This window comes from Eriocheir sinensis, chromosome 11 (assembly GCF_024679095.1).
Source record: "Eriocheir sinensis breed Jianghai 21 chromosome 11, ASM2467909v1, whole genome shotgun sequence".
Classification (NCBI taxonomy): domain Eukaryota; kingdom Metazoa; phylum Arthropoda; class Malacostraca; order Decapoda; family Varunidae; genus Eriocheir; species Eriocheir sinensis.
This window is the reverse complement of record NC_066519.1, coordinates 21,705,329-21,727,272: the sequence shown is the minus strand read 5'-3', so window position 1 is coordinate 21,727,272 and position 21,944 is coordinate 21,705,329. Positions and strand designations below refer to the sequence as shown.

General features: G+C 42.9%; 1 protein-coding gene across 1 annotated transcript in view; it reads right to left on the bottom strand.

Moving 5' to 3' along the window:
• The window catches only part of LOC126997053 (teneurin-m-like), a 439,194-nt gene that overhangs the window by 119,201 nt on the left and 298,049 nt on the right, over nucleotides 1–21,944 (bottom strand). The window contains exon 8 of the mRNA XM_050858090.1: nucleotides 6,972–6,990. Coding sequence (XP_050714047.1) covers nucleotides 6,972–6,990 — 19 coding nt within the window. The remainder of the gene's footprint in view (nucleotides 1–6,971; nucleotides 6,991–21,944) is intronic.

Here is a 21,944-nt window from a genome sequence, read left to right as displayed (position 1 = left end):
CGAGATAATAGGTTTTGCGTGTGCTTCCAAAATTATGAAAAAGGAGGACTCTTTTTGTATTCATGGTGTGTGTGTGTGTTTAGGTACTGAATATAGGGTACGCTTTCTTTGTGTTTTGTGTTTCAATAAAGAATACTCGTCTAAATATTCATAAGGAACATTTATAGCGTGCTTTTGTATTCATATAAAAAAAGTTTCGTATGTATTCCAGTATTCATAAAAATGGTGAGCGTTTCCGAGTTCGTAAAAAATGTCACTGTTCGAAAAAAAGTTTATACTGGGTGAAAAAAATGACTATACGCAAGGCAGGAGGAGCTTACCGGGAGCCACTGTATCATCGTGGCCTACTTCCTGTGTGTACGTACGCGTGTGTAAAGCAGTGTATACAGTTTTATTCTTAACCCGTCCGCTGCGATTGGCACGGATTTCACCTTCACTGGTAGTCTGGTAACATATGCTCCCAGGTCTCTCTGTCCCTCTGTGGTGGGTAGTGGAGTGTTTCTCATGTATTGATATGCTGGATTTCCCCTCCCAAGATGCATGACCTCACATTTTTCTTCACTAAACTGGAGGAGCCACTTTTTATTCCACTCCTGTAGCTTGGTGATGTCTTCTTGTAGGAAATCCGCATCCAAGGGGTTAAGAGCTGAATGAAAACGTGTTGAGTTGAAATAATGGTCTGGAATACGTAGAATATCCGATTGTGAACACACGCTGAGTCTAAACATGTCGGTGGGAATAGCAGGATGTTAATTATGGTGCAGGAAGATACGAGACTCGAAAATTACAGTTACTAAGAAAGGTACGTGAGTGGATTAGGTACGCTGCTTCATGATGTGTGCTTATAAATAAAGTATAAGAGTGATAAAACATGGTATAAGGAGAATTAGATAAGTTATTTTATGATATGTGCTTATAAATAAAGTATAAGCGTGATAGAATATGGTAAAAGGAGCATTAGATAAGTTGTTTTATGATATGTGCTTATAAATAAAGTATAAGAGTGATAAAACATGGCATAAGGTGCATTAGATAAGTTGTTTTATGATGTGTGCTTATAAATAGAGTATATGAATGGTGAAGGTAACAAAAGGTACACTAGGGAAGAAAATGCAAGGTTGGTCTAGTATAATATCCAGGTCAGTACTGTTAGACGCTTTCGGCTCTTATGTCAACTATTTCCAAAGGGCGGGTTCTTATAAGTGGTAGTTTAGAGTCAAGGTACAGAGGGGTCAGACTACCATCACGGTCATAAAACTACCCATGTAGGTGCTCAAACTCCTACGACAGCCTTGTCAAATATGTGTGCTTGCTACATCAACTATTTGGTCAGACTACCATCACGGTCATAAAACTACCCATGGAGGTGCTCAAACTCCTACGACAGCCTTGCCAAATATGTGTGCTTGCTACATCAACTATTTGCAAAGGCCAAAATAGAGATCAGTCGAATTCTTTTAAGTGGAATTTTAGGTTCATGGTACAGAAGAGGGGTCAGACTACCATAAGGGTCATAAAACTACCCATAGAAGTGCCCCAAATTCCTACGAGAGCCTTGTCAAATATGTGTGCTTGGGCGGCGAAATATTTAAAAACACGACCCACATTCTCGCGCGTGTGATACATTAAAGTAGAAAAGATACACAAGAATAAAAAATAATACATAGTTACTCCAGCGTAATACACAGGTAAGCCAGGTGCCAGGTAAGCCACGTCCAGGTGTAGTAATGCACGTGTCTGTAGTGTTAAGTGTCAAGTAACTCAGCGCGGAATAGTGCCAGTAAACCGTGCTCCGTTAAGTGTATTGCTAAGTGTTGGGCGAAGGGAACATTACAATACAACGCAGCTAATGTCTCGAGCCCTTGTGAGCCGTGTTGCATTATTAAGGGCGGGGCGTGACGGCAGGGCAGGGCAGGTGTTGCTAATAAGAGACAGGTGGGACGCTGAAACGCTCCTGTGCCGTGATGAATGACGGAGGGAGAAAGAAAATACTGATAATGGTACAGGTTTTGTGTTTAACTGTGAGCGTGTAGAAGATAAGAAAGGGGGTCAGGTAGATACAGGTATGACAAAACTCCTCATTAGGGCCACGAAACGAGAGAACAGCTAACGTGCGTGTGTGTGTGTGTTTGTTTATTTGTTTGTGTGTGTGTGTAAAACTAGAACTCTCCATCTCTCTCTCTCTCACAGCTTCCTAAAACCACTTGATACTGTCCAGATCCCTATGCCAGTGGTGCGTCAGATCCCCACCCCCCGCTCTCTCTCTCTCTCTCTCTCTCTCTCTCTCTCTCTCTCCCGGCAAGTATTTGAATATTTCACAGCCTCCCGTTGCCCGACTTCACACCTATGACGACACGCCGACGGATTTGCACCCTCCACGGATCCACGGTTACGCCCCCCCCCCCATCATTCCCTACTCCCCATTCTCCAGATTCTCCTCCCGATCATTCTCCTTCCTATCCTTCTCTCTTCCCTCACTTTTCTCTCCATTCTTCTTCCTTTCCTGACTCTCCTCTACACCTTTCTCCTGTCATTTATTTTTCAGTCTCTCCCTTTTTTCCTCTCACTCTCCTTCATTCTTACCCTTTTCCGTAATCTCCCCATCCCTCTCCCTTACTAGACTCTTCTCCCCATTCCTCTCCCTCCTTCTCCACTGCCTCCTATCTCTCAGTCTGTCTCTTTCTTCATCTATTTTCCCCCTAATCATTTTTCATTTTCCCCGTCTCTCCTTCCTATCCTTCTCCTTCCCGTGACTCTTCTCCCCATCCTTCTCCCCTCTCCTGACTCTCATCCCAACCTGTTTTAGTATTTGTTTCTTTATATATATTTTTTTGTATCTATTCGGTTACTTTTGGTAGTGGGCGCAGTAGAGGTGATATCGGTGTTGGTGGTGGTGTTGGTGGTATTAGTATTGGTAGTCGTGGTGGTGTTAAAGATACTGGTGGTGGTAAGGGTAATAATGGTGGTGCTTGTGGGGTTGTTAGTGGTATTGGTATTGGTGGTGGTGTTTGTGGTATTGGTGGTGGTGGTGGTGGTGGCGGCGCAATGTCCTCCCCCTTTCCCGTCCCAAATGTCTTTAATTAAGGTGCCTCGTGGGTTTACAGAGGCGGCGGGCAGGTATGTAAATGACACCAGCCAGGTAACGCGTGCATCTCTCTCTCTCTCTCTCTCTCTCTCTCTCTCTCTCTCTCTCTCTCTCTCTCTCTCAGCCTCCCACGACGAGAAAAGAGAAAGAGAAAAAGAGGAAAGAGACGAAAGAATAAAAACGAAGGAAAAAAGAGGGAGGAGAAACGAAAGTAATAAAAGAAGAGAAATGAAAGAAAAGACGAAAGAGAGAGGAAAAAGAAACCAAAGAAAATAAAACGAGAAAATAAGAGGAAAGGGAAACTAAAGAAAAATGCAGAAATAGAGAAAAGGAAAAGAAAACGAAAAAAGGCGAGAAAATAAAAAACGGGAGTCGGTTGAACATAATTATGGAGGGGGGACTCTCTTAATGCCACGCCCGGGACTATCAACGCCAGGAAAACAGGAAAACGCAATACAGGGACACAAAATAAATCCTAATTAACACCTAAGTACCATTAGCCATTAACCTGATCCCTATTTCCTTTCCCTTCTCCCGTCCTCTCCCATTCATTAGATTCTTCTCTCCTCCCTGACCTTCCCCCTCCTTCTCTTCCCCTTTCGTTCTGTCTCGGTCTATCCCCCCTTTATTTCTCCTTCCACCTCCCCTTCTCTTCTCCCTGACCTCCATTTCACCCTGATTTCCCCTTTCATATTTCCCTTCTCTTCCATCCTTACTAATAAATACTTCTTTCTCTTCCTTTCTCCTCTTCCCCTTTCGTCCTTTCTCGGTATTTCTCCCTCTCGTTTCTCCTCCCACTTCCCCTTCTCTTTTCTCTGACCTCCATTCCTCACTCATTTCCCCTTTCTCATTTCCCTTCTCTTCCATCCTTACTAATAAATACTTCCTTCCCTTCCTTTCTCCTCTTCCCCTTTCGTCCTTTCTCGGTATTTCTCCCTCTCGTTTCTCCTTCCACTCCCCATTCTCCTCTCTCTGTCTTCCATTCTCCCTCATTTCTCCTTTCTCATTTCCCTTCTCTTCCATCCTTCCTGATAAATACTTCCTTCCCTTCCTTTCTCCTCTTCCCCTTTCGTCCTTTCTCGGTATTTCTCCCTCTCGTTTCTCCTTCCACTCCCCATTCTCCTCTCTCTGTCTTCCATTCTCCCTCATTTCTCCTTTCCAGTTCCCCTTCTGTTCCATCCCACCTCTGCCTTTCTCTTTTTTCATCCCTTTTCTCTTTTATAATCCACTTCACACTTTTTTTCCTTCTCTTCCTTCTCTTCTCCCTTTCGTCCTTTCTCCACTTTTCCCGTTCTCTTCTCCCTGACCTCCAACCCTCTCTCCCCTCTTCTTCCAACTCCCTTTCTTTTCCATTCTTCCTTGCCGTCTCCTTCTCCATCTGAACCCTTTTCTTCCTCTCACTTCCCCCTTCTTTCTTGCCCTTTCTCTGCCCTCCTTCACTTTTCATACTCCTTTCTCTTTTTTTCCTCCCATCTCAAACATATATAACTCCATCATCATTTTTTTTCTCATTTCATTTCCTTCACTTCTCTACTTTCACCTCCCTTTCCCTTTTCCCCTTCTCAAACACTGATGTATGACCCTCCCATTCCCTCTCTCTCTCTACAATCATTTCCTCAACCAGACAGACCTCCTTTCTCCCTTTTCCTCCCCTTTTCCACTCTACCTCCTCTCCCAACACAAAGAGTAATAATCTTATCTCCCTTTCCTTTACTTTCCCTTTTAACGCCACTCTGTATAATCCCCTCCCTTACCCACCTGGTCCTTTCCTTCTCTCCCCTTCCATTCTCTCCCTGTCTGCCACTCTCTCTGTCTCTTTCCCTCTCCTCAAACACTAATGCCAAACCGTCGTAGCACAAGCCAATTTAGCCGCGACGTGACGGAGACAAAACCCATTTCGGATAAGCTAAACTTCGCTAACAACAACCTGAGAGAGGCGAAGTGTGTTCATCCGACTTGAACCTAACAAATTGTGCCCCACTTAACGAGCCGGGGGAAAATAAATACAGAGCGAGAGCGAGAGAGAGAGAGAGAGAGAGAGAGAAAGAGAGAGAGGAGGGGGGGGGAGGGGATGAGAAAGGTTAGGCGTCAGTGATGAGAAGCGAAAATGGAAAGGTAGAAGAAAGGAGAGAAAGTAGGGAAATGATGAGGTAAGGAAAAGGAGAGGAAGGAGGGTGAAAAGTAGGGGGGTGGAAGAGAGAGAGAGAGAGAGAGAGAGAGAGAGAGAGAGAGAGAGAGAGAGAGAGAGAGAGAGAGAGAGAGAGAGAGAGAGAGAGAGAGAGAGAGAGAGAGAGAGAGAGAGAGAGAGAGAGAGAGAGACAGCGACCAAAATTCATTACCGAAGAGAGAAAGAGTAACGTGAATAAATAAATATGACTTAGTTAATGAAGGGAGAAAAGTCACGAAAAGATAAAAAAAAAAGACGGAAAGGTCACGTACGAAAAAAGTGAAAGAATGACTGACTCTTCAAAAATATAAATAAAAGGTCAGAGAAAAAGCAAATGAAATATAATAAAAAGAATAAGAGATAGTAAAAAAGTGTAATACAAGAGAGAGAGAGAGAGAGAGAGAGAGAGAGAGAGAGAGAGAGAGAGAGAGAGAGAGAGAGAGAGAGAGAGAGAGAGAGAGAGAGAGAGAGAGAGAGAGACACTTTACAGAAGTTTAAAATCAACGAGGAGAAAAAATATAAATGATTGAAAAAAATTACATTACACAAATTTAGGGATGATGACGCAAAATCCATTTCCAAACTTGCAAGCGAAGCAAGAAAAAAAGCAAACAAATAAGGGAAACACAAAACATGCAGCGAAACAAACACAAAAACAACACAAAAAAGGTTAAATTAATCCTCGAAAAAAGGGAAAAGTCAAACGAGAGAGAGAGAGAGAGAGAGAGAGAGAGAGAGAGAGAGAGAGAGAGAGAGAGAGAGAGAGAGAGAGAGAGAGAGAGAGAGAGAGAGAGAGAGAGAGAGAGAGAGAGAGAGAGAGTAAAACAGGCCACGACAGGAAAAATAATGGAAGGAAGATCAAAAGGTTGGAGAGAGAAGGGAGAAGAATAAAAGGAGGAGGAGGAGGAGGAGGAGGAGGAGGTGGAGGAGAAACACGTGAGATGGGAGAGAACAAGGAGTTGACGTTAACAGAATGGAGGAGGGAAGGGAGGGAAGGGGAAAGAGGAAGATAATAAAAAGAAAATTAAAAAGAAAAAAAATATGAAGTGCGTGAAGAAAACGCACAAAACGATGAGAGAGAGAGAGAGAGAGAGAGAGAGAGAGAGAGAGAGAGAGAGAGAGAGAGAGAGAGAGAGAGAGAGAGAGAGAGAGAGAGAGAGAGAGAGAGAGAGAGAGAGAGAGAGAGAGAGAGAGAGAGAGAGAGAGAGAGAGAGAGAGAGAGAGAGAGAGAGAGAGAGTAAACAGGGGGAGATAAACTACCCGAGGCAAAAGAGAGAGAGAGAGAGAGAGAGAGAGAGAGAGAGAGAGAGAGAGAGAGAGAGAGAGAGAGAGAGAGAGAGAGAGAGAGAGAGAGAGAGAGAGAGAGAGAGAGAGAGAGGGGAAGAAGGAAACACAAAAATAGGAAAGAGAAGAATTAAGGAAAGGAAGAACTCAAACAGAATTAGCAGAAACACAAAGGAAGAGAAGGTGATGGCACATGCTTCAACACACCTGCGAGAGAGAGAGAGAGAGAGAGAGAGAGAGAGAGAGAGAGAGAGAGAGAGAGAGAGAGAGAGAGAGAGAGAGAGAGAGAGAGAGAGAGAGAGAGAGAGAGAGAGAGAGAGAGAGAGAGAGAGAGAGAGAGAGAGAGAGAGAGAGAGAGAGAGAGAGAGAGACTACACTCATGCAATACCAAAACCTCACCATGCACAAACTACAAACTCAAGAGTATACTTAACTATAGAGTAGGTCGCTGACTCTGAAAATTAAAAGATTAGAAAAATAAAATGAAATCATATGTCTCGACCAGGTCAGTATAGCATAAAAAGACAGGCATGCAAAGATATGTATGTCAGTATATCTTCAGGTAGGTAAAAATCAGTAAAAAATATCTAAATCTACGCCTTCATCTCCATACACTTTCAGCCTTCCTCTCTCTTACTAAAAAAATAACAGACACACACACAGAGAAAGTCATACAAGCAGACAGCGACAGCAATACCGGCAGCAAGAATAGTAGTAATCATAACAGCAGAATCAGTAATAAAAGTAATTGTAGTAATGATAATAATAGTAAATCTGCATCATACCATTCCGCTATTAGATGTAGGAGAAAAAAAACGTAGAGATAACCCGCCATAATTATTCCCAACACGGCAAGGCTCCGCTGACGTGACGGAAATAATTATGAGATGAATTTACGAGGACAAAAATAATACGAGAGAGAGAGAGAGAGAGAGAGAGAGAGAGAGAGAGAGAGAGAGAGAGAGAGAGAGAGAGAGAGAGAGAGAGAGAGAGAGAGAGAGAGAGAGAGAGAGAGATTCTTCAGTATACTAAAAAGGGAACTAGTAGTATCTTAGTAGTAGTTGTAGTAGTAGTAGTAGTAGTAGTAGTAGTAACGATAATAATAATAATAATAATAATAATAATAATAATAATAATAATAACAATAATAATAATAATAGTAATAATAATAATAATAATAATAATAATAATAATAATAATAATAATGATAATAATAATAATAACAAAAATGATAATAATGGTTGTAATAATAATAATAGCAGAAATAAAAATAATGATAATACTAGTAACAATAAAATAATACTTATGATGATGATGTCGATGATGGAGATGATGCGAAAATACTATAAAATCATAATAATAACAATAATAATAATATCACTAATGACAGCAAAGACGAGAATGACACAAACAACACAGCACACAGAGACGCAACACTGTCCAGTTAGAACACAGGTGACACACAGCAGCTACAGACACACACAGGGAACGCAACACAACACTGAGAGAACATCAACAACAAGAACAATAAGAACAACAACAACAACAACAAGAGCAACAGCAACAGTAACAACACACTCACCGTTCATCAAAACATTTCACGTGACAAACAACATGATAAATAACATGGAAAAGGTAGTAGTGGTAGTAGTAGTAGTAGTTGTAGTGGTAGTAGTAGTGGTAGTAGTGGTAATAGTAGTAGTAATGGTAATAGTAGTAGTAGTAATAGTAGTAATAGAAAAATAAGAATGGTGATAGTATTGAAAAAGATGTGCCGTGACAATAGTTTATAATATTTGTTAAAGCTGAAAATACTCTTCAATATTTTACGTCCTGCTTAAAGAAAGAAATGAAAGAAAGGAGAGGAAATGAAAATACAGAACAAAACTACAAAAACACATAATGAAACAGGTAATAATATAAACGAATAAGCTTACACAAACAAGTAATGAATAAGTGAACACAAACAACTTACAAACAAGACAATAAATACAGTTTAAGCGAGTTTTCTTTCGTTCTTTTGTTCATATATATATTTGTTTTCCGTTTTACATTCTCTCTCTCTCTCTCTCTCTCTCTCTCTCTCTCTCTCTCTCTCTCTCTCTCTCTCGACAGGTGGCGGTGGGCGAAGAAAGATTATTTTTGCAAACCCTTCACGTACGTCGCTGCTGAAGTGGTTTGCAGCGCTCACTCACACACGCACACACACACACACACACACACACACACACACACACACACACACACACACACACACGTAAAGCTCCTGTCAATCAAGTTTTACGCCCCTGCCTCCCTCGGGCGCTGCTAACTAACTGCTTGGACTTGTGAACCATAAAACGGCTTGACGAGGTGCATGGAGGAGGAGGAGGAGGAGGAGGAGGAGGAGAGCAATAGAAGGAGTGGGGAGAGAAGTAGCAGTAAGATGGGAACGTAGCAGTAGGTTGATGTTCGAGGAGAATGAGGAGGAGGAGGGGGAGGAGGAGGAGGAGGAGCAGAATGACGAGGAAGCGAAGGAGGAGGAAGAAGAGGAGCAAACGTGGATATAAAGAAGAACAGTCAACGAAATGGAGGAGGAATAGGAAGAGGAAGAGGGAGAGTAGAATGACGAAGAAGAAAAAGGAATAGAAAGAGGAAAAGGAAGAGTAGTATGACGTAGAAGAGAAGGAGGTGAAGGAAGAATAGGAAGCATGAAAATACGAAAGAACAGTCAATAAAAACACCGTAGACTTATAAAACCCCTGCCTGCTTTAGTGGTATAATTTCTTCGTTAGGAACTCCAGTGATCTTCAGAACATATCAAAGTTCTGTACGCACGCATGGTAACGTTCAATTCACATCAGGGCCAACGACGTAACAAAGCGATTTTATACAGAAGAGTGGGATCAACACTGCACTGCGTATTCGATGTGAGGTCTTACTAGCGATTCAAACAAATATAACATTACTCCCGACGAAACTGCGCACAGTATCAATTTATTATTTATCGGGACACTAGTTCTTTGTATCCTAAAGGTCACTGATGAAAATAAAAGCAAAATCCGATTCACGTTGTGCAACCTTAAGAGATTTCATACGAATGCTGTACGTGAGGTTGCTATTTATGGAACAGAGGTGAATGACTTGCCACTTGTCGAGGAGGAGGAGGAGGAGGAAAGAAGAACGTAAAAGAAGACATATGAGCATTAATTAGATCAGACGTAGCAGCATGTTGACGGCAGTGGTGGAGGAGGAGGAGGAATTAGAGATGGAGGAGGAGGAGGAGGAGGAGGAGACAGCTATACGTATCTCATAATTAAGCATCTCACGCCTCTGCATCTCATGGATTCCCTTCCTCCCTCATCCCATCCTCCTCCTCCTCCTCCTCTTCCTCCTATCTCTGCTGCCACGCCCCGCCCTCAGACCTCGCTCGGGTTATCCTAAACACGCAATTACTGTTCACGTCTCCGAACTGAGGCAGGAGGAGGAGGAGGAGGAGGAGGAGGAGGAGGAGGAGGAGGAGGTGGTGGAGGAGAAGAAGAAGGAGGATATGATGATGTTGTTGCTGGTGGTGTTGATGTTGCTATTGGAAGTATTGGTTTGATGATGTTGGTGTTCGATAATGATGATGATGATGATGATAATGATGATAATGAACAAGGAGAAGAAGAAGGAGGAAGAAGAAGAAGAAGAAGTTACCATAGAATTAGATGAATAAAAAACAACAAAACACACACACACACACAAAAATCACCCTTACTAATAAACCTTCAAACCAAAAAAAAGAAATATTGAGAGAAAAAAGTGACACACACACACACACACACACACACACACACACACACACACACACACACACACACACACACATTCCCTGGGGTCAAAACTTCTCGTATGTCGACCTTGTTGTGTACCTGTCACCACCATCACCACCACCACCACCACCACAACCACCACCACCACCACCACCACCACCATTTCCACGCTCACTGCATTATTACTATTATCATATATTGCTGTTCTTATTACTCTATTATTATTGCTGTCATTATTATTATTATTACTATTACTATTATTATTATTATTTGTGACAGTATTAAATAGACAGGAATAACAACATTAACCGCCTTGCATATATCAAATCAATGCAATGGGACACACACACACACACACACACACACACACACACACACACACACTGCCTCAAAATACCCTTCATTAACCTGGGAGGGAAGGAGGGATGGAGGAAGAAGGAAGGATGGAGAAAGAGAAGGAAGGAAGGAAGGAATGAGGAAGGGAGAGACTTGGGGAGAATGGAGGGAGGAAGCAAGGATAGGAGATGAAGGGAAAGGAAGACAGGATGAAGAGAAAAGATAAAAAGAGAGGAAGAAAGAGGAAATTGGGGGAAAAGGAGGAACAACATGGAGGAAGGGAGGAAAGAGGGAAAGGGAGGAATTTTGAATAAAGGACTGGAAGGAGCTTAAGGAAGAGATGGGAAAGGAAAGAAGAGGATGAAAAAAGGAGAATGAGACAAGGGAAGAGGAGTGAGATGAAAGAAAAGGGAGAGAAAAAGAAAATAATAGAGGAGAGAACAATACAAAACGAATGGAGACCTGTTTTTCTCTCCACTTCCTCCTTTATCTTCTCTCCCTTTCTTTCTTCCTTCCTCCTCTCTCCCTCTCTTCTCTTTCGGTAAGGACAAGTAGGAAGAAGAGGAAATAAACAAAGAAAGGAATATGAGAGAGAGAGAGAGAGAGAGAGAGAGAGAGAGAGAGAGAGAGAGAGAGAGAGAGAGAGAGAGAGAGAGAGAGAGAGAGAGAGAGAGAGAGAGAGAGAGAGAGAGAGAGAGAGAGAGAGAGAGAGAGAGAGAGAGAGAGAAATAAGATGTGTGAGGGAGAGAAAAATACCCCGCGGGAAGTATGAGAATGTGGCTGAAAATGAAGGCCGGGGAGAGAAAAAAAAGCAAGATAAGAGATAATTAAAGAAAGGAATGGCGGTGGTGGCGGAGGGTGATAGTGGAAGCACATTAGATAAAGGGTACGAGGAGGAGGAGGAGGAGGAGGAGGAAAAGAGGAATGAGAGGAAGCAGTTCGTTTGAAAATTAAGGAAATGTCTTTAAAATTCTGACGATAAAATGAGTAATAGGAAGAGAGGAAGATAAAGACAAGGAAAATGAGGCAGAGAAAGAGAACGAGGGTGAGGGGTGGGTGGGTTAAATTCTGGAGCATAAAGGGGAAGAGGAGGAGAAAGAAAAGGAAGAGATGAGGAAGAGGGGAAGAGGAAAACACACGGAAGAAGGGAAGGGGACAACACGAGATCAACATTAAGAGAGACAACGAACTGGGAAAAAAAAGAAAACATGAAGAATGAGGGCAAGAAAGTTAGGGAAATGAAGAGAATGAAGAGGAAAAGGAAGAGATGAGGAAGAGGGGAAGAGGAAAACACACGGAGGAAGGGAAAGGAACAACACCTGATTAACAATAAGAGAGATAACGAACTGGGAAAAAAAAGAAAACATGAAGAATGAGGGCAAGAAAGTTAGGGAAATGAAGAAAATGAAGAAGAAGAGAGGAGGAAGAGGGGGAGAGGAAAACACACGGAGATAGGGAAGAGAATAATATCAGACTAACATTAAGAGAGATTACGAAAGGGGGAGCGTAAGGAAACATGAAGGATGAGGGCAAGAAAGAAAGGGAAGTGAAGGATGAGAGACGACTCAGGGAAAGAAGAAAGTGGAGATAAGGAAGAAAGAAGACAGGGTTGGGAAAGAACAGAGAAGAGAGAATAGTAAAGGAGATGAATGAAGCGACAACCTCGGACAACAAAAAGAAAAGAAAACAAGGAACAGAAAATAACGACGAACAAGAAAAGTGGAAAGGAAAAGAGTAAGTGTCGTGGATGAGGTTATACACATACAAAAAAAGGTTAAAACGCAAAAAAAAAGATAAAAAAACGAGGAAAAGAGAAGAAAAGAAGAGAGAGGAGAAAAATGAGTGAATAAAGGAAGTAGATGAAAATACTGAAGCAAGGAACAGTAACCTAAACAAACCTAACGAAAGAAAAAAAGAAAACCAAACCAAACCAAAACATTCGAAGGAGAGAATAGACAAGACAAAAGAGAAGACAGTGGAAGAAAAGGAGGAAGAGGAGGAGGAGGAGGAGGTGGATAAAGTGATTGAAATGCGGGGTCATGAGGCAGCAGGGGGGGGGGGGGGAGATGGAGTGGGAAGGTCAGGGGAAGGGCGAAGTGGAGCTAAGGGGAGGAAGGGGAGGAAGGGGGAGGAAGAAAAGTAGAAAACAGACTTCCTTTTTTCCCGGAATGAGAAGAGGATGAGGATGCTGGGCACGGCAAGGGCTGGAAACGAAAGGGAGGAGAGGGAAGGAGCATATTCAGTTTTGTACGAAAAGATAGGAGAGAGAGAGAGAGAGAGAGAGAGAGAGAGAGAGAGAGAGAGAGAGAGAGAGAGAGAGAGAGAGAGAGAGAGAGAGAGAGAGAGAGAGAGAGAGAGAGAGAGAGAATGGACCTAGCTCGTTCTGTGGTAGCCGGGAGGAAAGAGAGAGAGGAGTGAGGAAGGGAGAGAAGGAGAAAAGGAAGAATGAAAAATTAGGAATAATACAAAAATACAGAACAAGAAGGAAAACACAGATGAAAACGGCAAAGACCACAATGTTAGGGAGGAAAAGAAAGAAAAGAAAGGAAAACAAAATGAAGAAAAGAAAGGAAGGAATAGAAAGGGATATAAAAAAATACATAGAGGAAAAGGAAAAAAAGGAAACGGTAGAAGAGGAGGAAGAAAGAGGAGGAAAAGGAAGAGAAGGTGGAAGAGGAAAAAAAAAGAACGCTATGCAGAAAAAAATGGAAGTGTATCAGGAATGCAAAGGAGGAAAAAGGAACCATAAAAAAATAAATAAAAGTAAAGAAAAATGAAGAAGTAAGAAGAGAGAAAAAACAACAGGAGGAGGAGGAGGAGGAGGAGGAGAAGGAAGAAGAGAAGCAAGAAGAAGAGTATAAAAAGCAGGAGGAAAAAGAGGAGAATATAGAGGATAAAATAAAGTAAGGAACCAGGAGAAGAAAGAGAGAAAAGAGAGGAAAGAGAAGGAAGGAGAGAATAACAACGAATAAAAAAGAGGAGGACAAAGCAATGGGGGAGAGGAAAATAGGAACCAGCTGCAGTAAAGAGAATAAGAAAAAGACAATAAAAGGGAAGACAAAGATAGAAAAGTAGAAAGAAGGAGAAGAAAAAAACTGAGAAAGAACATAAGAAAGAAAGTAGAAACCAAATAAATGAAAAAAAGCGATGGATAAAAAGAAAAAAAAGAAAAGAAAGGCAGAGAATGAAGGAATAAGAGAGAGAGAGAGAGAGAGAGAGAGAGAGAGAGAGAGAGAGAGAGAGAGAGAGAGAGAGAGAGAGAGAGAGAGAGAGAGAGAGAGAGAGAGAGAGAGAGAGAGAGAAAACGGAAACCAAATTAATGAAGAAGACGAAGGAAGAAAAAGATAAGAAAGAAAAAAACGACGAAAATAGAGAAGGAAGCGGAAGATAATAGCAAGGAGAGGAGAGAATAAGGAGGAGCATTAAGTGTAAGAGGAGCAAGGAAGACCCCTAAAAAAAGACAGAAAAAAAAAGAAAAAAATATAGACGCCAAACAAAGAAGAAAAAAGGGAGAAAGAAGAGAGCAAAAGAGAGATCAAGGAAAGGAGAAAAAGAGGCAAAATAGGAGTATGAGGAGGAGTAAGAGGAGTAAGTATGACCCTGGAACTAAGGAAAACGATAAAGTAAAAAATAAACACATAAAAACAAAAACAAAAAAAGAGAGAGAAGGAAGCAAAAGAGAATGATGAAAAAAAGGAAAAAAGAGGAAGAGGAGTACAAGGGGAAATAAGAGAAGCAAGAAGGAAGAGATAAAAACGAAAGAAGGAAAAAAAGAGGAGAGAGAACGAAGCAAGAGAAAGAGCTAGGAGAGGGGAGAGAAGGAAGCAAGAAAGATCATGGAAAGGAGAAAAAGAGTAGGAGGAGAGAAAAAGGGGTCTGGAAATGAGAAAAAAAGGCAAAAACGAAAAAAAAAGGAAGGAAAATATACACCAAAAAAGAGGAAAGAACAAAAACGGGACAGAAGGAAGCAAAAAAGACGGATTAATTAAAGGAGAAGAAGAGGAAGAGGAGAAGGAGGAGGAGGAGTAAGAGGAGCAAGGAGGAGCCTGGAAATGAGAAAAAAAAAGAAAAAACAAAAAGGAAAATATACACCAAACAAAAAAAAAAAAGAGGAAAGAAAAAAGGGGGACAGAAGAAAGCAAAAAAGAAGGACCAAGTAAAGGAGAAGAAGAGGAAGAGGAAAAGGAGGAGGAGGAATAAGAGAAGCAAGGAGGAGCCTGGAACTGAGAATCACTCCCTGGAAAGCCACAACTGTCGCCCCGCGCCCCTCCTGCCATTACTGCCCCGTCGGAGGGAGGCAAAATATGTGCCCGAGGTGCGTGGCGGGACAAGGCGCGGTACATGTAAAGCTATTCCTGCACACACACACACACACACACACACACACACACACACACACACACACACACACACACACACACACACGACCCCTTTTCTCTCGCCCCTCCTCCCACACATGACCCCTTCTCCTCTCCTCCTTCCTACAAACACAACCCCCTTCTTCTCCTTCCCCCCACACGACCCCCTCTCCTCTCCTCCTTCCCCCTCACACGACTCCTTTTTTTCTCCCTTCCCAACACATGACCGCTTTTTCTCTCCCCTTTTCTCTGTCCCTTCAAATTACGACCCCCATTCTCCTCCTTCCCCCCCATACGACTCCTTTTTTTTCTCCCTTCCCAACACATGACCCCTTTCCCTCTCCCCCCTTTTCTCTCTCCCTCCAACATATGACCCCCCTTCTTCTCCTCCTTCCCCCCCTCACACGACTCCTTTTTTTCTCCCTTCCCAACACACGACCGCTTTTTCTCTCCCCTTTTCTCTCTCCCTTCAAATTACGACCCCCATTCTCCTTCTTCCCCCCATACGACTCCCTTTTTTCTCCCTTCCCAACACACGACCGCTTTTTCTCTCGCCCCTTTTCTCTCTCCCTCCCACACACGACCCCCTCTCCTCTCCTCCTTGCCCTCTCACGACTCTTTCTCCTTCCCAACACACGACTGCTTTTCCTCTCTTTTCTCTCTCCACACACGACCCACTCTCCTCTCCTCCTTCCCCCCTCTCACGAGTCCCTTTTCTCCCTTCCCAACACACGACTGCTTTTCCTCTCTCCCCTTTTCTCTCTCCCTCCCACACACGACCCCCTCTCCTCTCCTCCTTTCCCTCCACACGACTCCCTTCCCTCTTCCTCCTACACACGACCACTTTTCCTCTCCTCCCTCCCCCCACACGACCCCCTTTTATCTCCCCTTCACATCCACACACACACACACACGACCCCTTTCCTCTCCCGTCCCACAAACACGACCCTCTTCCTCCTCCCTTAGACATACAACTCCCCCTCCTCCTCCTCCTCCTCCTCCTCCTCCCCCCACACAACACACAGCACCGTTTTTTCATCATTCCTACCAAACATCAATCCATCATCATTTTGCTCATTACCTTCGCCATTTCTTTCTTACGATTCCATTCCACCGCCTTCATCTATTCTATTTTACCTTTTCGCTGCACAACACACAGGTAAATAACGTAATGTGGATAGCAATGGGAGTAATACGTAAGCCCGAGGTAAGGTATACGAAATAAGAGCAATATAGGACACACAGGAAAAATTTGTCCCTCTCCCTTCGTCAACACAGAAGTAAATAACGTAAATGTGTATAGCAATGAGAGTAATATAGAATCCCAAGCTAAGGAATAAGTGATAAAAGCAATACACTGGACGCAGGTAATACTCGGCTTCTACCTGTAGTATTCGCGTATTGTACAGGTAAGGTGAGGTAAGTAAGGGACGTAACACACCTGGCGGGAGCACACACATCTAACCTGATTTACGAATGCCCGCTCACCTGACCCGGCTCTAATCCCTTTACCTGACGAACACACACACACACACACACACACACACACACACACACACAGGAGCTAGTATGCCACCAATAATGCATACAGAATATCACACAAATCTCGACAAATAAACGTACCCAACCTCTCTCTCTCTCTCTCTCTCTCTCTCTCTCTCTCTCTCTCTCTCTTACCCCCCCCCCTCCACCACGCACGAGTCCCAGGTTGGCTATACAGAGAGGCAACGCAAGACAGACGGATAAGCCCCTGTGACCACCGCCTAGCTATTTGGTTACGAGAATGGCCGAGGACCCGAGGAGGACCGATTGGCGCTGACTTGGCAACGCTGCTGACCTCTGGCGGCGGCGGAGGGAAGCAGGGAGGGAGAGAGGAGGGAAGAGAGTGGAGGGTGCCAGAGTGGGAGACCGAGAAAGACGAATAGCGGAAAGACAGAGAAGAAGAGGAGATCTGAGAAGGAAAAAGAGAGATAGAGGGAGACAGAGAAAGAGAGAGAGGTTTGGTGATGAGGGTAGTGGAAGTAAAAGCGTTGGGAAAGAAAATGGGGTTCGATCCTGCAAGGCAGACGATAGAAAGAGAGAGGAAAGAAAACGGGAAAGAAATGCAAGCGTGAAAAATGTATATTGGTTGGCAAGATGAGAATAAAGAATTAGGAGGATGAGAGATAAATATAAAACTCGATCTGAATAAAAAACAAAACAAAACTAGTGGGGAAAGAATATAGGTTTTGCCAGAATTCCACCAAATTTTATCTTTCCAATCTAATGAAAAAAGAAAAAAAAATAGTATACACACTATTATTACTTTCATTATATTTAGGAGGAGAAGAACGAGGAGGAGGGAATGACACTGAGGAGGAGGAGGAGGAGGAAGAGGAGGAGGAGGGAAGGAAGCGGAGGAAGAGGAGGTATAATGTGGTCACTGTTAACTTTGTGGGTTATTGAGCTGTGTTTGTTGATTAGTGTGTGTGTGTGTGGTGCCTATGGGTGCGTGTAAACCAATCCACAGTACACACACACACACACACACACACACACACACACACACTTTCTTCCCCCCTCTCTCCTCCCCTCCCCCTCCTTCTCCTCCTCCTTCCCATTAAAGAAGAAATACAACTAATAATAACAACCTCGGAAAGTGTATAATCTTTTTTTCTTACTGAGGTCCAAGGTCGTTACCTGTGATAACTTCGCTAATTATCATCGATCCCAGGTAATTACCAACGTTCATTTCGGCGGCAAAGAAAACAACAACAAGAACAACAACAGCAGCAACAACAGGTCCCTTCTTAAATACGTATAATAAACAAATAAATAAGAAAAACGCGATTATTTGCTTCTATAATAAAAAAATGTTACTCTTCATCTGTTATTATTTTTTCCTCATTTTTTCCTCTTCCTCTTTTTTTTCCTCTCCTTCATCCTCGCATTATCTTTTACTCATCTTATTCTTCCTTTGTTCCTGCTCATCCTCTCTTCTTTTTTAATCATCTTTCTCCTTGTTTTACTCTCATTTCATCTTTCTCCGCCTTTTCATCTAATTCTCCTCGTGACCTTCCCTGCTGCTTCTCTTTTCTTATTTCTTATCTTCGTTCTTGTTTCTCCTTCATTTCACAGTTTAATTCACATCATCTTTCTCCTCCTTTTTTCGTCTCCTTCTCCTGCGTGACTCTCCCTGTACCCTCTATTTTCCCTCTTTCTCACCTTCCTTATCTATCTTTCGGTTTACCATTCGATGCATAAACACACACACACACACACACACACACACACACACACACACACAGGTACAAAAAACAAAAAAAACAAAAAACTAAAAAACTAAACGAGTGAAACCGACGAATTAAATCTTTCATCTTTCGACCAGACGTGGATTTAAAAGGATTTACTCTCACGCTTATTATTTAATTCTCCCGCGTAATGACGACAATGCACCTGAGTGAATTAACCTGCGAATTACCTGGTGATAACATTACCTAACGCCGGGATTAAATCACGGATCACCTGCGCCAAAGCTGCTCATCTCTTATTTGTGGAAGACATTTTTTTTGCTAATTTCCGAAAGACCTTATTTTTTGGGGGGTTAATCTTCCTGGTGCGTTTATGAAGCTGGCAGGGAGGGAGAGAGGGACGGAAGGAAGGGAGTGAAGGAAGGGAGGGAGAGGAGTAAGGGAAGAGATGGAGGGGGAGTGAGGGAAAGGAGTATGGAAAGGGAAGGGAGGGAGAGGGAGTGAGGGAAGGAAGGTAATGGGAGAGGAGGAAAGGGGGGAAGAGAAAGGATGGTAAGGAAAGAAAGAACGAAATAGTACGATGGAAGAAGGAAAGAAAGGAGGAAGGAATAAGTAAATCAGGGAAGGTAGGAAAGGGAGGCAGGAGAAAAGGAAAGGAAGGGAAAGGAAAAGATGAAGAGAGGAGAAAGAGGAGAATGTTTAGTGTAGAAAAAGAGGAAGAACATGATACGATAAGAACGAAAGAGGATAACGAAAACGAAGAGAAACCGGAGAAAGAAAAAAAAGAAGAAAAAGGACGAAGAAAAAGAGGAAGAAAGGAAAGAAAACGAGAAGAAATATGAGACCGATTGAGCAGAAAAAAAGGAACAGAATGAAGATAATGATGACGAGGAGAAAGAGGAAAAGAAAGAGGAAAAAGAAGAGAAAGTGGAAAAAAAGTACAAGAAAAAAAGTGGAGGAGGAGGAGGAGGAAGAGTAAAAGAGGAGAAATAAACGAAAAAAATAAAAGAAGTGTAAAAAGAGGAAGAGAATATGGAGAAACAGGATAAGGAAGAAGAGGATATGGATAAAGAGGAAAAGAAGAGAAAGTGGGAAAAAGTACAAGAAAAAAAGTGGAGGAGGGGGAGGAGGAGGAGTAAAAGAAGAGGAGAAATAAACGAAAAAAATAAGTGTTTAAAGAGGAAGAGAATATGGATAAACAGGATAAGGAGGAAGAAGATATGGATAAAGAGGATAAAGAGGAAGAGGAAGAGGAGGCAACGCGTGGGCCTCTCGACCCTGAATATCATGGTCTTAATCCTTTCGCGGTAATGACAAACAGTCCTTTGATCCATTATTATCTACCCCCTCCCCCCCACCCGCTCCCCCTCCCTGTCTTCATCCACCCCTCATCCCCTCAATCTTTCCTCCCTCAACCTCCCTTCCCTTTCCCCTCTTTCTCTTCAGTTTTCCTTCCCCTTCTCATTCTCTCATATGTCTTTCCTTCCTCCCCATTTCTTCTTTCATTATTCTCCCATTTCATATATTTCTCCCTATCTTTTCCTCCTCTACTTTTCCCTTCTTCACGTCCTCCCCTCTTTCCCATAGATAGATAGATAGGAAAAGGAGAATGATAAACAACTGGAGAAAGAGAGAAGGAAGGAGGAAGGCAAGGGTAGATAGATAGATGATGAGAGAAAAAAAAGAGAAAAGTTAAGAGAGGAGATGGGAAGAGGAAGTAAGGAAAGGGTGGAAAGAAGGATAACATGCGATAAAAAGGAAAAAAGGAAGAGAAGATGAATAAGGAAGAAGAAGAGGAAGAAATGAAGGAAAAAATAAAATTAGGTATAGGAAGAGACATATTTCCTCGTGGGGGAGGGAGTAAATATCATCTGGGGAGGAAAGGGGAGGTGAGGGAGGGGAAAATGAGGGAGCAGGTGAGGGGAAGGGAGAGGAAGGAAGGGGAAGGGAGGGGAAGGGAGAGTAGCTTTGGACAGTCATGGCGGAGGGGAGAGGAGAAGTGAGGGCGATTAGTGAGGAAGGAAAGGGAGAGGAAGGGGAGAGGGAAGATTAAGGAGGAGGGAGTGAAAAGGGAGAAACAGGAAAAATACTAATTGGGGAAAGAAGGAAAGGCGGAAGAAAGGGAAGTGATATGAAGGGAAGAAGAGAGGGAAAGGGATGGAAGGAGAACAAAAAGTGAAAGGGGGAAAATATATAACTGAAGGAAGAGGGGAAAGTGAGAAGAAGAGAAGTAGATAGAGGGAAAAGAGGATTGAAAAGAAAATAAAGGGAAAAGGGAAAGATAAATAACTGGAGAAAGAGAGAAGGAAGGAGGAAGGCAAGAAGGGAGGGATTGGGAGGAGGGAAGTGCAAAAAGGGAATTTGAGAAGAAAAAGAATTGGGCAAAGAGAGAAAGGAGGAGGAAAAGGAAGTGAGGAAAAGGGAAAAAGGGTTGGTGTGGGAGGGGAAGGGGGAGGAATGAAGAGGAAGGGAGGGGAAGGGAGGGGGAGAAAAAGAGAAAGGAAGATAATTAGTTGGGAACAGAGGGAAAGGAGAAAGAAAGGGAACTGAAAAGAAGGGAAGAAAGGAAGATTTAGGGAGAAGGGAGATGCAAAAAGGGAATAATTGGAGAGAGAAGGAGGAAGAAAGGGAAATGAGGACGAGAAAAAAAAGTGAAGAATCAGGGAGAAGGGTGAAAAAAAGAAAAGAAAAAAAAGATAAACGACTGGAAAAGAGGAAAAGTGGAAGAAAAGGAGGTTAGGGGAAGGGAAGAAGGAAAGTGTAAAAGGAAGGAAGAAGAGGAGGAGGAAGGGAGGTCAAAAGGGGGAGTGAGAGGGGAGTAAGAGGTAAACAAACAGAGGGAAGGGAAGGGGAAATGGGGAGAAGGAGGGCGGGGAGGGGGCGGGGGGGGGGGGGGGGAAGAGGCGGAGGGGGGCGGTGGTATTAAAGCAGCTTAATCGAATGACACTTCTATTGCATTAGCTAATTGTGGAAGCTGGAGATGTGCGTGTGTGCGTGCGCGTCCCTCTGAGTGTGTGTGTGTGTGTGTGTGTGTGTGTGTGTGTGTGTGTGTGTGTGTGTGTGTAAGTGTTTCCTTCTGTGCATGCGAACGAACCTATGTATGGGCGTCTGTCTGTCTGTCTGTGTGTACGTATGTATGTATGTATGTGTGTATGTGTGTATACATGTATCCTACTACTACGTGTTAATTTCTCGTTGTCACCCAAAAGTCACGAACCCACACGAGGCGCTAAAAAAAGAAGAAAAAAGCAGGACAAAGGGAGAGAAAGGGGTAAAAGAAAAAAAATAACAAATATATACACACACGCAAGGCGGAAAGAAATGGGAGACAGGCAGGCGAGGGAAATTGGAGAGACAATCAGGAGAAATGGTAGAATGTGAGGAGGAGGAGGAGGAGGAGGAGGAGGACAGGGGCGATGGCGAGTGAGGATAGAAAGGAACAGAAGAGAACTACGAGGAAAAGGGTGAAGATAGGAATGGAGAGGAGGAGAAGAAAAGGAAAAGGAAAAGAAAAAGGAAGAGAGGGAGAAAGATAAGCAAAGTAGAAGTAAGAGGAGTAAAGGAAGTGAGATATACAGACTAGAAGAAGAAGATGAAGAAGAAGAAGAAGAAGAAGAAAGAAGGAAAAATGATAGTGAAGGGAAGGAAAGGGAAAGTGAAAATAGTGGAAAAAAGAAATGATAGTGAAAG